This window comes from Caretta caretta, chromosome 4, assembly GCF_965140235.1.
Source record: "Caretta caretta isolate rCarCar2 chromosome 4, rCarCar1.hap1, whole genome shotgun sequence".
Lineage (NCBI taxonomy): Eukaryota > Metazoa > Chordata > Testudines > Cheloniidae > Caretta > Caretta caretta.
In genome coordinates this window covers 74,233,222-74,247,451 of record NC_134209.1, presented here as the reverse complement: position 1 = coordinate 74,247,451, position 14,230 = coordinate 74,233,222, and the positions used below count along the sequence as shown (strand labels likewise).

General features: G+C 39.5%; 1 protein-coding gene across 17 annotated transcripts in view; it reads right to left on the bottom strand.

Annotated features, from left to right (window-relative positions):
• RAPGEF2 (Rap guanine nucleotide exchange factor 2) overlaps positions 1–14,230 on the bottom strand; it is a 288,495-nt gene that overhangs the window by 38,413 nt on the left and 235,852 nt on the right. For all 17 annotated transcript variants that reach the window (XM_048847537.2, XM_048847547.2, XM_048847539.2 and 14 more), the window contains 5 exons: positions 9,324–9,501; positions 5,952–6,088; positions 5,179–5,337; positions 3,477–3,629; positions 2,942–3,106 (listed from right to left, as the gene is read on the bottom strand). In XM_048847537.2, the coding sequence (XP_048703494.1) occupies positions 2,942–3,106; positions 3,477–3,629; positions 5,179–5,337; positions 5,952–6,088; positions 9,324–9,501 (792 nt within the window). The remainder of the gene's footprint in view (positions 1–2,941; positions 3,107–3,476; positions 3,630–5,178; positions 5,338–5,951; positions 6,089–9,323; positions 9,502–14,230) is intronic.

Sequence of the window (14,230 nt, the reverse complement as noted above, 5' to 3'; positions counted from 1 at the left end):
TCAATCCACAGCCATGCTTTTCAGATTTATTTTTAAAACAAGTCACACTTACATGTGGGTTAAATCTTTTTGAAATTTTATGGATATATATCATTCATTGTTTTAACCGAACAAAACTTGGCATTTCTATGTTGTAAATACAAGTAGCCACAGAATCTAAGGTTTATGTTTTTATTTGAAAACTACTGTACAAAAGCAAACAAGAAACTGCTTTACAAAATCTTTTAAAACACTAAACTGGATTTTAGTGGTTGTATTTATTTTTTATTGGGTGTGGCAGGGTTGGAGAGAGGACGAGGACAGAATTTCACCGCTTTCCTTTCTGACAATGAAGTATAATCAGCGCCTGTGGTGCTCCATGATTTCATGGAATTATTTTCCTATCCTAGGGTCACTGCTGAATGGGCCATTTACACAAAATTCCTGGTTCTATTCTAAGGCTTGGAATTAATTTTTTTTTTTAAATATTCCCCACCTCCCTGTTCAAAATTTGAGCTACTCTTACTGCAATGTCAGCCATTGTTGAATCTCACATTTGAAGAGATTAATATGGCATCTCCAGGTCATCATAAACTTCATGTTTTAATTTATATTTTCTTTAATTTATTTTGGGAGGGGAGAAGAGTTATACTCTACTTATTTCATTAAATGTATTTTACATTTTAAATGGTTATTTAAAGGGTTTTTTTGATCTGTGTTGAATGAGGTTAGATGGGGAGAAATTGTATATTGCTTTCATAATATTAAACAGTAGTGTGCTAAACTATTAGACAAGAATGGACAAGTTTTCTGTATCAAAGTTGATTTTTTTATGAAAAGGTTATTAGACATCACAGTAGATGTCGTAAGTTACTAACAAAATAGACATTGCACTCAAAAGAGGTGTCTACTGATGGACAGAAGGGGCATATATATATATTACACATTAAAAAATCCCTATGTTCGAAGAACATAACATAAGAATGGCCATACTGGGTCAGACCAAAGGTCCATCTAGCCCAGTATCCTATCTTCCTATAGTGGCCAATGGGAATGAACAGAACAGGAAATCATCAAGCGATCCATCCCCTGTCGCCCATTCCCAGCTTCTGGCAAACAGAGACAAGGGACACCATCCCTGTCCACCCTGGCTAATAGCCATTGATGGACCTATGCTCCATGGATTTATCTAGCTCTTTTTTTAATGCTGATAGAATCAAAGAACGTTAAGGTTGCAAAGTCAAGCACCCAAAAGTTAGCAAAGATCGTTTTGTGCAACCTTAATTCAGCCCCCTTGTACCTCTCTGACCCAACTGGCTCCCAGTCCCAGTCTCCTTGGCCCAATTCCCAGTTCTATTTTCCATCTCCTCTCTTCATGTGTCCAGGCTCATCTCCTCTCTTCATGTGTCCAGTGATTATTCCCCTCTATTTGGCACTGGTGAGGCCACATCTGGAGTACTGAGTCCAGTTTTGGGGCCCCCACTACAGAAAGATGTGGACAAATCGGAGAGAATCCAGCAGAGGGCAACGAAAGTGATTAGGGGGCTGCAGCACACGACTTATGAGGAGAGGCTGAGGGAACTGGGCTTCTTTCGTCTGCAGAAGAGAAGAGTGAGGGGGGGATTTGATAGCAGCCTTCTACTACCTGAAGGTGGGTTCCAAAGAGGATGGAGCTTGGCTGTTCTCAGAGGTGACAGATGACAGAAAAAGGAACAATGGTCTCAAGTTGCAGTGGGGGAGGTCTAGGCTGGATATTAGGAAACACTATTTCACTAGGAGGGTGGTGAAGCACTGGAATGGGTTACCTAGGTAGGTGGGGGAATCTCTATCCTTAGAGGTTTTTAAAGGCCTGGCTTGACAAAGCCCTGGCTGGATGATTTAGTTGGTGTTGGTCCTGCTTTGAGCAGGGGGTTGGACTAGATGACCTCCTGAGGTCTCTTCCAACCCTAATCTTCTATGATTCTATGACTATAGTCTACTGAAATGCTGCAGCAATGCCCCTCTGCCATGTACATTGGCCAAACTGAACAGTCTCTACGTAAAAGAATAAATGGACACAAATCAGACATCAAGAATTATAACGTTCAAAAACCAGTCGGAGAACACTTCAATCTCTTTGGTCACTTGATTACAGAGCTAAAAGTGGCAATTCTTCAACAAAAAATCTTCAAAAACAGACTCCAAAGAGAGACTGCTGAATTGGAATTAATTTGCAAACTGGATACAATTAACTTAGGCTTGAATAGAGACTGGGAGTGGATGGGTCATTACACAAAGTAAAACTATTTCCCCATGTTTATCTCCCCCCTCTCTCCCCCCACAGCTGTTCCTCAGACATTCTTGTCAACTGCTGGAAATGGCCCACCTTGACTGTCACTACAAAAGGTTTTTTGCCCCCCAGCTCTCATGCTGGTAATAGCTCACCTTACCTGATCACTCTTGTTACAGTGTGTATGGTAACACCCATTTGTTTCATATTCTCTGTGTATATAAATCTCCCCCCACTGTATTTTCCACTGAATGCATCCGATGAAGTGAGCTGTAGCTCAGGAAAGCTTATGCTCAATAAATTTGTTAGTCTCTAAGGTGCCACACGTCCTCCTTTTCTTTTTTCTTGAAATGCTGATGACTTTTTAAAAGGATGATTGATACCTCTTCAACCAATTATTTAATATACAGAGTTGACAAGCATGGATACATGAGTGATGAAATACCTCCCCTGCTCCCCCTTCAGTGTTTAAAGGTAGTGCCTTACACTTTTTTAAATAACTATTCGCCTGATTTAACATACATTTTCTACAAGCAACATTTCCTCATATACTATTAGCTGGTTGTTCAACCAAATCTAGTTATACTGGTTTAAAGATAAAAATATTTTTGTAATTTTTATTTAGATCGTAATACTTTATATTTAAATACATGTGAGTTCACAATCGTAGTTTTAAGTAGTCATTTTTTCAACCTTATCCCTGAGGCTAGGGTCATTGAACCACTCCAACAATTTCTTGCCCACTTCCATTGGGCTGGAAAGGAAGGTCCTGTAGGTCAAAAGGAAATCCTCAATAAACGTTGGATCCACCACTGAGTGCTCTTCCACCAAATGCATTGTTAATCTTTCTGATGTTCCCTATAACAAATAAAAGCTTAATTATTAACTAAAACATGAATGCTTTTTTATTTTCAGCTAACATCTTGATGGTACACTAAACATAACAGTATCATTAAGCCTGTTTAGTCATCAATGTGCTAAACAATAAAAAAATAGCCTGACCATTGTAATAAAGAGATTGATAAGCTTTACTAAATTAAAACAAATCAAAAAACCCTCAAACAGCAGCATTTTTTTGTGTTTAATTTTGAATAGTTTTTTAGCTCTTATTTCAGAATCTTTGGAAAGCTTATATTTCAAATATATGACTGAACTAATTCTGGACTTTGCTCACCAAGGAAGATCTCATACAAGTCTACAAAGAATCTGGTTTTTTGTTTTTTTTTACCTTGATGACAATGTGACCCTTTCTTGTTCCAGTGCGATCAAGCTCCCTGTGCTCCTTCACCATAACAATCTCCCCCTCCTCTTCTACCTTCTGCATGTTTTTTTCCACTTGATTGAGGATGCGGCAGTAATCTTGTTGGGCTATGCAGACAAACTGGAAAGAATCATCAAACATAGATATTAAAAGGTACAGAGTTCTGAGACCTCAGAAAAACTGTCTGGACTTAAAATACAAGTATTCTATGATTACTGAAGATAAAGTAACTTCTCAGGCCATGGATGGCCAAAATTGTCTTTCCATGAGCTCTGCTATAGTAAACAGCTGAATAAGTAAGTGTGATAAATTCCACAATAATTTTTGCCTCAGGAGAGTGCAAGATTCGTTGATTCAAGATGATTTAATATCTCCGTAGAATATTCATATAGTTGCATTTTCTCCACCAATAAAAGTAAATCCCACTTGCAAAGTTGTCCTCAAGGAAACCTCTTCCTCTTCAGGGCCATTTAAAAAGGGAACAACGATAGGAAAGCCCTATCAATAATTATGGTGCCACTATTTCTACGGGTGAGCAAACTTTCACTTTTGTTCTTTGAGTAATCACAAATATATTAAGCCAGCCATTAAAAGAACTCTACCATTTTAATTTATGAGTAGCATAGATACACAGAAAACAATTAATTTTAGATGAAAACATTTACATTCCAACATGGACCATTCCCCTTCAACATAAGATATGCATTTGCAGCATTTTAAGGGAAACTGCCACTTATAAAAGAAATCAAAAGAATCTCAATTTATATTTAAGCCAGCAACAGAAGTGCTATCTAAATACGATTACTAGTGGTGTTAATGTACTTGGATAATTTAGATATTTACAATACACTTTACATTACACTAGTCAAAATATCAGACTGTGTCCACTGGACAATTGGCATTTCTCCAGAAATTCACTACAAGTAAAATAATTTGACAAATGGTCCAAACGGAACCATAAATCCTTTTCCTTTTAGACCCAGATATTTTTCTCTTGGGCTTTTGGCCACATAAATCCATTCATGCAGTAGCTGTGCATTTCATTTTATTACCTGGGGATGTCAACCTCCAATTTGAACTGGAATCATTTTTTTATGAACAATTACCAAAAACTGAACTGACATTTCATTTGCAATCATATTAACCAAACATGAGGGCAGTGATAAATTATGCTGCTTTTTCTTGATGGGTCCTCTGACCTTGTGTATTTGAGACTTCTGATTGATTGCTTCGATAAACTCATGTGTTACCTGTACATTTTGCCCCAATATGGTTCAACATGAATTTAGGTTTTTTTCAGGTCATTTCGTAACTAATATCAAATTTCCAGCACACAGTACTAAACAGAATACTTTACTTCACCTTTGTCAATGAACCTATTAGAAAAGTGCTTAAAGACCTCGCCCCAACTAAGTACAAAGCCATTTCTGCATTTGAAATAAAAGGAAAGAAGGAAACTGATTTTTGAATAAAATTTATTGGATAGAAAATATCCCTGTTAAAATTACTCTATTGAACAATTCCAAGGCCTGTGTCTGCACCCTACCAGGTAAACTTAACATGAACTCTGCCACAAACTTTTTTTAAAATGCAGGTCCACTTGTAAGGACAGTACTATATAATTTATAATTGTGTTTTGCAAATATATATATGGAGTAAAATACTCTACCTGGCAGTCATCCACTTTGGTTCTCATCACTCCTTTCATGTATTCCTTGTCCATAGTAGGGGAAACACCAAAACTGTTTCCCATACACAGTATCTCTGTTCTTCCATCAGGATATGTCACTTCCACAGAACCATTCAATATAACTGACCAGGAGTCCAGCTAGAAATTGAACAGTGCAGGATAGGTGAAAAGAGCAATCACCTACTCACTTAGCATTTTAGCATGGTACTGTACAAACACTATTCCCAGAATTGCTTATAAATTTTTTAAAAGTTTGTTTATTTTTAGCAACTATTTATGAAAACAAGAAAGGAGGAGGATGAACTAGTTTACCTGAAAAATTATTATAATTCCTTCCATCTCCTTAAGGAATCTAATATTTAGCCTTTAATTAAATCTTGGAATTATAAAACCTATACAATTCATAAAACCCATGACAGTATTTAAATCATACTGAAAGATCAAAATAAAAAGCATTTGAAATCAGCTCTGATCATTAACAATACATGTGCTTGTATAGCCTTTATTGAGAACATTTTCCTAAGGTCTACTGCATGTATCTTGTAAATTGATTTGGGTGTTTAAACTGAAAAACCATTTGCAAACTGAACTGAATAAAACCATAATCAACACAACACAAAACAAGCATACAAACAATTTACTTCCTAGTGCTACTTTCCAGCAACTAGAAATGAATTTCCAAACTTCAAAAAAAAAGTTTCCACATTTTTTGACGTCTGCACAAAAGACGATTCAAAGCAAATTCTACTGACCTCTTCCCCATCATTTAGTACTATGGTTCCTGCCCTCTCCACAACTGCAAATACCATCACAGCACAAAGTTCTCTCCTCACTGACATTGTCATGTTGGCAAAAGCAGGCAACTGATGCATGAATTCCAATAGTTGTTCTGAAAGAGAAAAAAAGCCACTGAGTCATACACATCAAAACAACAAAGCTAAGTAAAGGCAGCTCTTCAGAAAAATGCTTTAGGGTTCTTTAAGTTAAAGTACTGTACAGTGCTGTCTGTATACTGATAAATAATGTACAGAGAGCTGTTATAATTACTTGGGGTTTTTTGGAGACAGATTAGCTTATTATAATATCAATGAAAGATCTATAAAGTAAAAGCCAGAATAATGAAAATATTGTAATGTAACCATGTGCCTTGAATACATCCAATGAAATCACAATGACTCCACAGAGTAATTGTAATAGTTCTATTAAAACCATGATAGGTCCTTTTAATCAGAAGAAATTAAGTTTTACAAAGTATTTTTGTGGCAGTATCATACCCTTAAGCTGTCTACAGGACATTTGGATCCAAACAACAAAAAAGTATACTATATAACTAATATAAACCCATACAAATAAGGACATTTAAAGACATATTGAGGCAGGGGTGGGTAAACTTTCTGGGCCAAGGGCCACATCTGGTTATGGAAATTGTATGGCAGGCCATGAATGCTCACAAAATTGGAGGTTAGGGTGCGGGGGAACGGGAGGGTTGATTGAGCGCTCTGGGGTGGGGCCGGGGATGCAGTAGGGTGCTCCAGGTTGGGACCAAGGGGTTAGGAGGGAGGGAGTGAGATCAGGACTGGGGCAGGAGGTTGGGGCGCGGGAGGGGGTCAAGGTGCAGGTTCCAGGCAGTGCTTACCTCAAGCAGCTCCCAGAAGCAGTGGCATGTCTCCCCTCCAGCTCCTGTGCAGAGGGGTGGCCAGGCGTCTCTGTACACTGCCTGTGCGGCCAATGGGAGCTGCAGGAGCGGTGCTTGAGACAGGGGCAGCGTGCGGAGCCCCATGGCTGCCCCTATGCATAGGAGCCAGAGGGGGGACATGCCGCTGCTTCCAGGAGTCGCGCGGAGCGAGGCAAGCCCCAGACCCTGCTCCCTGGCGGGAGCTCAAGAACTGAATTAAAGCACCTGGGGGGCCAGATGCAGCCCCCGGGCGGTAGTTTGCCCACCTTCGTATTAAGGTAATAAGATGAGAGAAAAGGAGTACTTGTGGCACCTTAGAGACTAACCAATTTATTTGAGCATAAGCTTTCGTGAGCTACAGCTCACTTCATCGGATGCATACTGTGGAAAGTGTAGAAGATCTTTTTATACACACAAAGCATGTTTTATAAACACAAACACGGCTGTTACTCTGAAACCTAAGATGAGAGACAATTTCATAAAAACAGGCAAATTCATATTCCTAACTCTAGCCAGCCCTTTTGGGTTTAGGTTTTACAATGATGTGCTGTACAATATCACACAATATATAAACACAACCCTGTTCAGAAGGACCAGTTAAAAGCATGGTTACAGTAATATGAAGTGACTCTTTCAATGTCTTATACTTCATGTGTAATCAAGTTCTACCTGATCCCTTTATTAACAAAAGTAAGCTTGTACTCTTTTTTACCCCTGTTAGCAGGGCAGAATCAACACAGACATGAGAGAGAGTTGGAATCTGTCTGATCTCAGCTAACAATTCTGCTGAGGATTCACAAATGTAGCACAAAAGTCTAGTTTTAGCCACACCTGAGCAACCCCAATAAAGAGAACATTTGAAGGAAATGGTCTTGCACAGGTATAACTAAGGGTAAATAATCTGGTCTGAAATACTTATGATAACACATGGGCGCTCCCAGTAGCACAGGGAAGATCGGACCCAACTCCACAAGTCTCCTCCAACTGCAGGAACCTCTGGAGCTACTGCCCAATCCCAGAGCATCCTGCAGCAGGGGGAGGCACCCGGAGATGGGTCTAGTCTTCCTCTCCTTCCCTCCAGTGGCTGTGCAGGGGATGGACAAGTCCTGTTCCTCCCCAGCCCAGCCAGAGCTAGTAGGCCCCTTTGCTGGGGCACTCCTTTGAACAAGGGGACATCGGATTTCACAGGGAAGGGCTTAATTTCACGGTCCATGACCTGTTTTTCATGAAAACATAACCATGCTTTTAACTGGTCCTTCTGAACAGGGTTGTGTTTATATATTGTGAAATTGGTAGGGCCCTAACTGTGATCAACAGGAATTAATTTTCATTGACTTGATATGCAATTAGTATTTCCATTATTGTGACAATTTTTGTTAATTTCAAAATTCTCTAGAACTCTGTGAAAGCCTTTTCAGTCACCAGAGATTCTTACAAGACACACAAGTCTCTGGTGTCAAATTACAATCTGCAGTCTCTCAGCTCTAGCAGACTCCAAGCATTAATATACATCAATAGCACATTAATTTCCCGTTTTTTCCTCGTACCCACCCACTTTTTTTCTTAAACAAGCATCTGTAATATACTAAACTCGTAGGGTTGCCAGGTGTCCGGTTTTAGACCAGACTGTCTGGTCGAAAAGGGACCTGTACAGTGTCTGGTCAGAAATACTGATCGGACACCAACAGTCCGGTTACCATGGGGATTGGGAGAGGCACTGGGTCATCAAGCTGGGGCCACCTCCTATCTGCATCTCATGGGCGGGCAGGCTCCATCTCAGGCTGCAGCTCCTATCCTAGCCCAGGAGCAGAGGGAACCCATTTCGGTGGGGGTGGGGAAGGAGGAGAGCAGTGAGCAATGGGGGAATGGGGAGAGAGGAGAAAGCAGGGGTGGGGCCTTGGGGGAAGAGGCAGAGTGGGGTATGTCTCTCCAGTTTTCAGACATTAGAAAGTTGGCAACCCTATACTTGGGAATCAATAGCTTAAAAAAAAATTTAACAAATAATTCAAGAAGTCCATTTGTACTGTGGAAGAAGAGGAGTATCTTAAATCATATCTTGCTATTTTCATAAACTTGTGCTGTAACTGAATATTTTCTTCTCTTTTAGGTTAGTAGTATGTTTTTGTGACATTAATTTGCAACCTAAAATCTGCATCATATCAGTGAAGTATCTAGTTTAAAATTAAATTGAGTTGCTTCATTAATTTTGTTTTCAGCTTAACATCTGTTATTGTTAACAGAATTATTTATTCGAGTTATCCACATGTAACCTGTAAAATCAATCATTTGGTATTTTAAACAATTATTTCACATGAAGTTAGATATTTGCTACACAGATTCACTCTACTAAGTTTGGGACCGAGAAACAAGTTAGAAAATGTTAAATACTATTAAAGTGTCCTGAGGCTCAATTTCCCACTTCCTCCAGCTAGTTTTCATGCCAACTTACCAATGTCATCATCTGTCCTGTCTATTGGGTCTTTCTCCAGGCAGTCTCTAACAATATCCCTGCTCATCAGAGGGTCTGACGCCCTCTCAATGTCTTCTTCATCATCATCATCCTCAGAATCCACTGCAGTCTCTGGTAATCCACTCAGATCCATATCACCAGCCTCACTTTCTGTGGCCTAAATACACACACAGATAAATCAAATTAAAACATTTAGATGTGTCCTCAAAAGCCATTCTTTTCCACTTGAAATATGTAAATGAAGTGAATTTTACTCTGCTTTGTGGAAGATCAACAAGTCAATTTGACATACCACTTTTTGTTCTGATTTTTTCCTTCACTATATTTCTAAAAAAAAGGAAGTCAGTAATTTTTTTGAAACAGAATGTCTTTGGCAAGATTTAAGACTGGTGTGAATAAAGTAGACATTTATATAAGCATGTTATGTGCCTTTTTAGGAAGCATGTCTAAGCAGAAGAAGAGGGCAATTTAAATTCACTAGGCCAGTTCTTTTACAAAATGACTAAAAAATTAAGCTGTTAAATAAAACTTTAATATTCGAGATCTCCAAAAATTAGTTTTTGCAGGAACCTATCAATGTAGTATATGTAATACGGTCATTAGTTCACAGAGAATATTGGTATCAACCAGTACTATCAAAATACCATTGAAGACTACAATAGCTACTGTCTGTCTATATAGAAACTGCATAAAAAAGCTCAGCTATGAAGTGGTGAAGCTAAGATTTTTATTTATTTATAAGTATAAAGGCATAAGAATTTACAGATGCGGAAAACATGTGAAGTCAGTGCTGGAGCACCACAGAGGGAATACACAGAATATCTACCAAACTTAATCTGCTTTAGAGCCTATGAAAATGAACAAAAATCCAGCCAACACACAGCTAGAGGTCATTAGTATAGTACCCAGAGGTAAATCATACAATATCAGGGTTGGAAGGGACCTCAGGAGGTCATCTAGTCCAACCCCCTGTTCAAAGCAGGACCAATCCCCAACTAAATCATCCCAGCCAGGGCTTTGTCAAGCCTGACCTTAAAAATATCTAAGGAAGGAGATTCCACCATCCTCCCTAGGTAATGCATTCCAGTGTTTCACCACCCTCCTAGTGAAAAAGTTTTTCCTAATATCCAACCTAAACCTCCCCCACTGCAACTTGAGACCATTACTCCTCGTTCTGTCATCTGCTACCACTGAGAACACTCTAGAGCTATCCTCTTTGGAACCCCCTTTCAGGTAGTAGAAAGCAGCTATCAAATCCCCCCTCATTCTTCTCTTCTGCAGACTAAACAATCCCAGTTCCCTCAGCCTCTCCTCATAAGTCATGTGTTCCAGTCCCCTAATCATTTTTGTTGCCCTCCGCTGGACTCTTTCCAATTTTTCCACATCCTTCTTGTAGTGTAGGGCCCAAAACTGGACACAGTACTCCAGATGAGGCCTCACCAATGTCAAATAGAGGGGAACGATCACATCCCTCGATCTGCTGGCAATGCCCTTGCTTATAAATCCCAAAATGCCATTGGCCTTCTTGGCAACAACGGCACACTGTTGACTCATATCCAGCTTCTCGTCCACTGTAACCCCTAGGTCCTTTTCTGCAGAACTGCTGCCGAGCCATTTGGTCCCTAGTCTGTAGCGGTGCATGGGATTCTTCCGTCCTAAGTGCAGGAGTCTGCACTTGTCCTTGTTGAACCTCATCAGATTTCTTTTGGCCCAATCCTCTGATTTGTCTAGGTCCCTCTGTATCCTATTCTTACCCTCCAGTGTATCTACCTCTCCTCCCAGTTTAGTGTCATCTGCAAACTTGCTGAGAGTACAATCCACACCATCCTCCAGATCATTAATGAAGATATTGAACAAAACCGGCCCAAGGACCAACCTTTGGGGCACTCCACTTGATACCGGCTGCCAACTAGACATGGAGCCATTGATCATTACCCATTGAGCCCAACAATCTAGCCAGCTTTCTATCAACCTTATAGATCCCTAAATGTAAAAATATATTTTAATTATTCAATTTTAAGACCAAATATTTAATAAATCCCATAAACATATTTGCCTGTCATTTCAGATTGAGCTGCTTTTTTCTCAGAACCTGATTTAATGCCACAGCAGCTGCTAAACCTCTCTTGCTGTGATTTTTTTTTTTTAAGAAACATAAGCTGCTAATGAGAATATTCTAAGCCACTGCTTCCCAAATCAGCACTCTCCGCCCCAAAGGAGGGTCAATTTCAGAGATTCTGGAGGTCAACAACACAGCCAAATGCATTTAAAAAAAAAAAGAATCTGGACATAGTAGACTTTATAGTTGTGATTCTCAAAAACCATCCCTTGTGCGAACAATGGGCTTTAAGTTGAAAAGATCTGAAGCCGTTCTCCAAAAACAGCAAAAGGGGAGACAGCACTTGCCTGCCAAAGACATAAGCTTATATTTGTCTTCTATAGCATCATCTTTCTCACCTTTACGTCTATGTGTTTTTTGTTTTTGTTTTGTTTTTTTCACTATTTAATACAAACAGTATCTTCTTTGATAAAATATAAAGTAAAATAAAATCATTTTTACTTTATTTCCTTCTATTCTGATTAAAAAAATCAGTCTTGGTTTAGTGAGATTGCTGAGTATAAACCAATGGTACATTTTAAAATGGCAGCCAGGTGGCTCAACAGCTTGTTACACAACTTTGGAAGAACCTCCGATTCTGAAAGTGTCAATTCAGGTTACCGAGCCACAAACTAATTAATTGGTCTGATTTGCAAATATTAATCTTGCTAGCAATTGTCATTCCTACTGATCAGGACAAGGTTAAGTTTTTCAAAAAGCATCATGGTTGACATGGATGCTAACTTTCAGTTAACCCCATTATACTAAAACCGAGAAACAGGAACTATTTTGTTACAAATTGATTATTTAAAACCCCTAATATCACTGTAATAATAAAAAAGCAACTGATTTTTGAGGGATCACATGGTGCTCCACCAAGGGAACAGTGAATTATAGGGGACTGTGTCTTTTATTATTTAATTATTTTGCTGTCTTAAGATTGCATTTTTTTTTAAAAAATGCAGTTTTTCCTGCTTTTTTCTTAGCTAAAACTATTGTGATGGACATAAATCTCTCAGGCCACGAGATCCCCTTTTTCCTGGAGAACTCTGTCATCCTTTGGAGGATTGCGACTATAACACTGTTTGCGGCTGACAGCCTATTGGGGAGGGATAGGATCAAATTCAATTTTTAAGACTCAGTAACACTGTGCTCAATTAGCAGCTGGAAGATTTGCAACTCAGATTTCAGCTATGTCACAATCCCACTCCTCAAATAGAGGGTAATAAGTATTTGGTATTTCTAACATAAAAACAAGTAGGAATGTGAGGCCATCATTTTTATAAACCACAAAGGAGCTGTAAAATGGTTATTTAAAACTATATTTCTTCTCTTAGTAATTCTACTGATATTTGTCTTAGGTTAGACAACAGGCTTGATTCTGTTCTCCGAAAAGCAGATGTTTACTGAATATTACCATTTAGCAGAAGTGAAGAAGTTAGATAACAGGAATGGTCTTTTAAGAAAAAAGAAAAAAAAAGTGTCATCAGTACATGGAATAAATTGCAGCAATCATTAAGGAACTGAAAGCTATTATAATAAAGGAAGACACTGGAAAACTGGATTTTTAGCTTTCCAAAGAGGCATAATGGATTCATTTCCAACCCTGGTGGTCAAGAGGCATGAGGCCTACAAGGAAAGTAATTGTGATACCACCTTGAATATCCCCTTTGAAGGAAAGTTACTCACCTTATTATAACTGGAGTTCTTCAAGATGTGTAGACCCTGTGGGGGTACACAGGAACTCTAAGCGCTTGAGACGGAGAAGTTATAGCAAGCTGTTTCTGCTGACCACACCTGTGCACTCGTTATCCTTGTGCTCCACATCGAGAGTATCAGGAATAGGGCTGACTAAAAGCCTCTCCAGTTCCTTCTCTGCCACAAATCTCGTCATGATCCAAAGCAGAGGGAAGAAGGTCGGGCAGCTGAATGCAGACAGGGACCATACATCTGGAAGAACTCCAGCTACAATAAGGCCAGTAACTTCCCTTTCTTCCGTGAGTACTGGTTCCCATGTACAGTCCACTGGGGGTGACTCACAACAAGCACTCAGGGGAGAGGGGCATGATAATGAAGTTTATAGAGCTGCTTTAGAACTGCTGCCCAAAGGATGCGTCAGCCAAGTAGTCTTGGGCCAAGGCATAATGTCTCATGAGTGTGTGGCTCATACTCCACATAGCTGCCCTGTAACTATCAAGCAGGGACAACTCTTGAAGTGATGCTAAATGAGACTGCATGTACCCTTCTAGAGTGAGCCCTTACCCCAAGAGGAGGAGGAAATTGTGCCAACTAATAGAGTAAGAATTAGAGATTCTTTGAGAGGATATAGCTTATCCTCACACTCATTCTGCTTTGGCCACCAATAGTCTAGGAGATTTCCTGATCTGTTTCGTTCTCTGCAGGTAAAATGCCAATTCTTATCTCATGTTGACGGAATGAAATCTCTAGTTGCTAGAGGCATGGGGTTTCAGGAAAAACACATATGTGAATTAACTGATTTTTGTGAAATTCCTAAACTATTTTAGGAGTGAATTTCGGGTTTAGGTGTACCAAGACTTTGTCCTTGTGGAATATTGTGTATGGTGGATTGGCCATTAGGTCCTCATGTTCACCTACCCTTCTGGGCAAGGTTATGTCAGTGATGAACACGACCTTCACTGACAAGTGAGACACAGAACACATACCTAATGGTTCAAAGGGTGGCCTACTGAATGCTGAAAGCACCAAGTTAAGATCTCCATGAGGGTTGTCCCCCGCTCCCAGCAGCAAGGTTTTGATCAGACCCCTC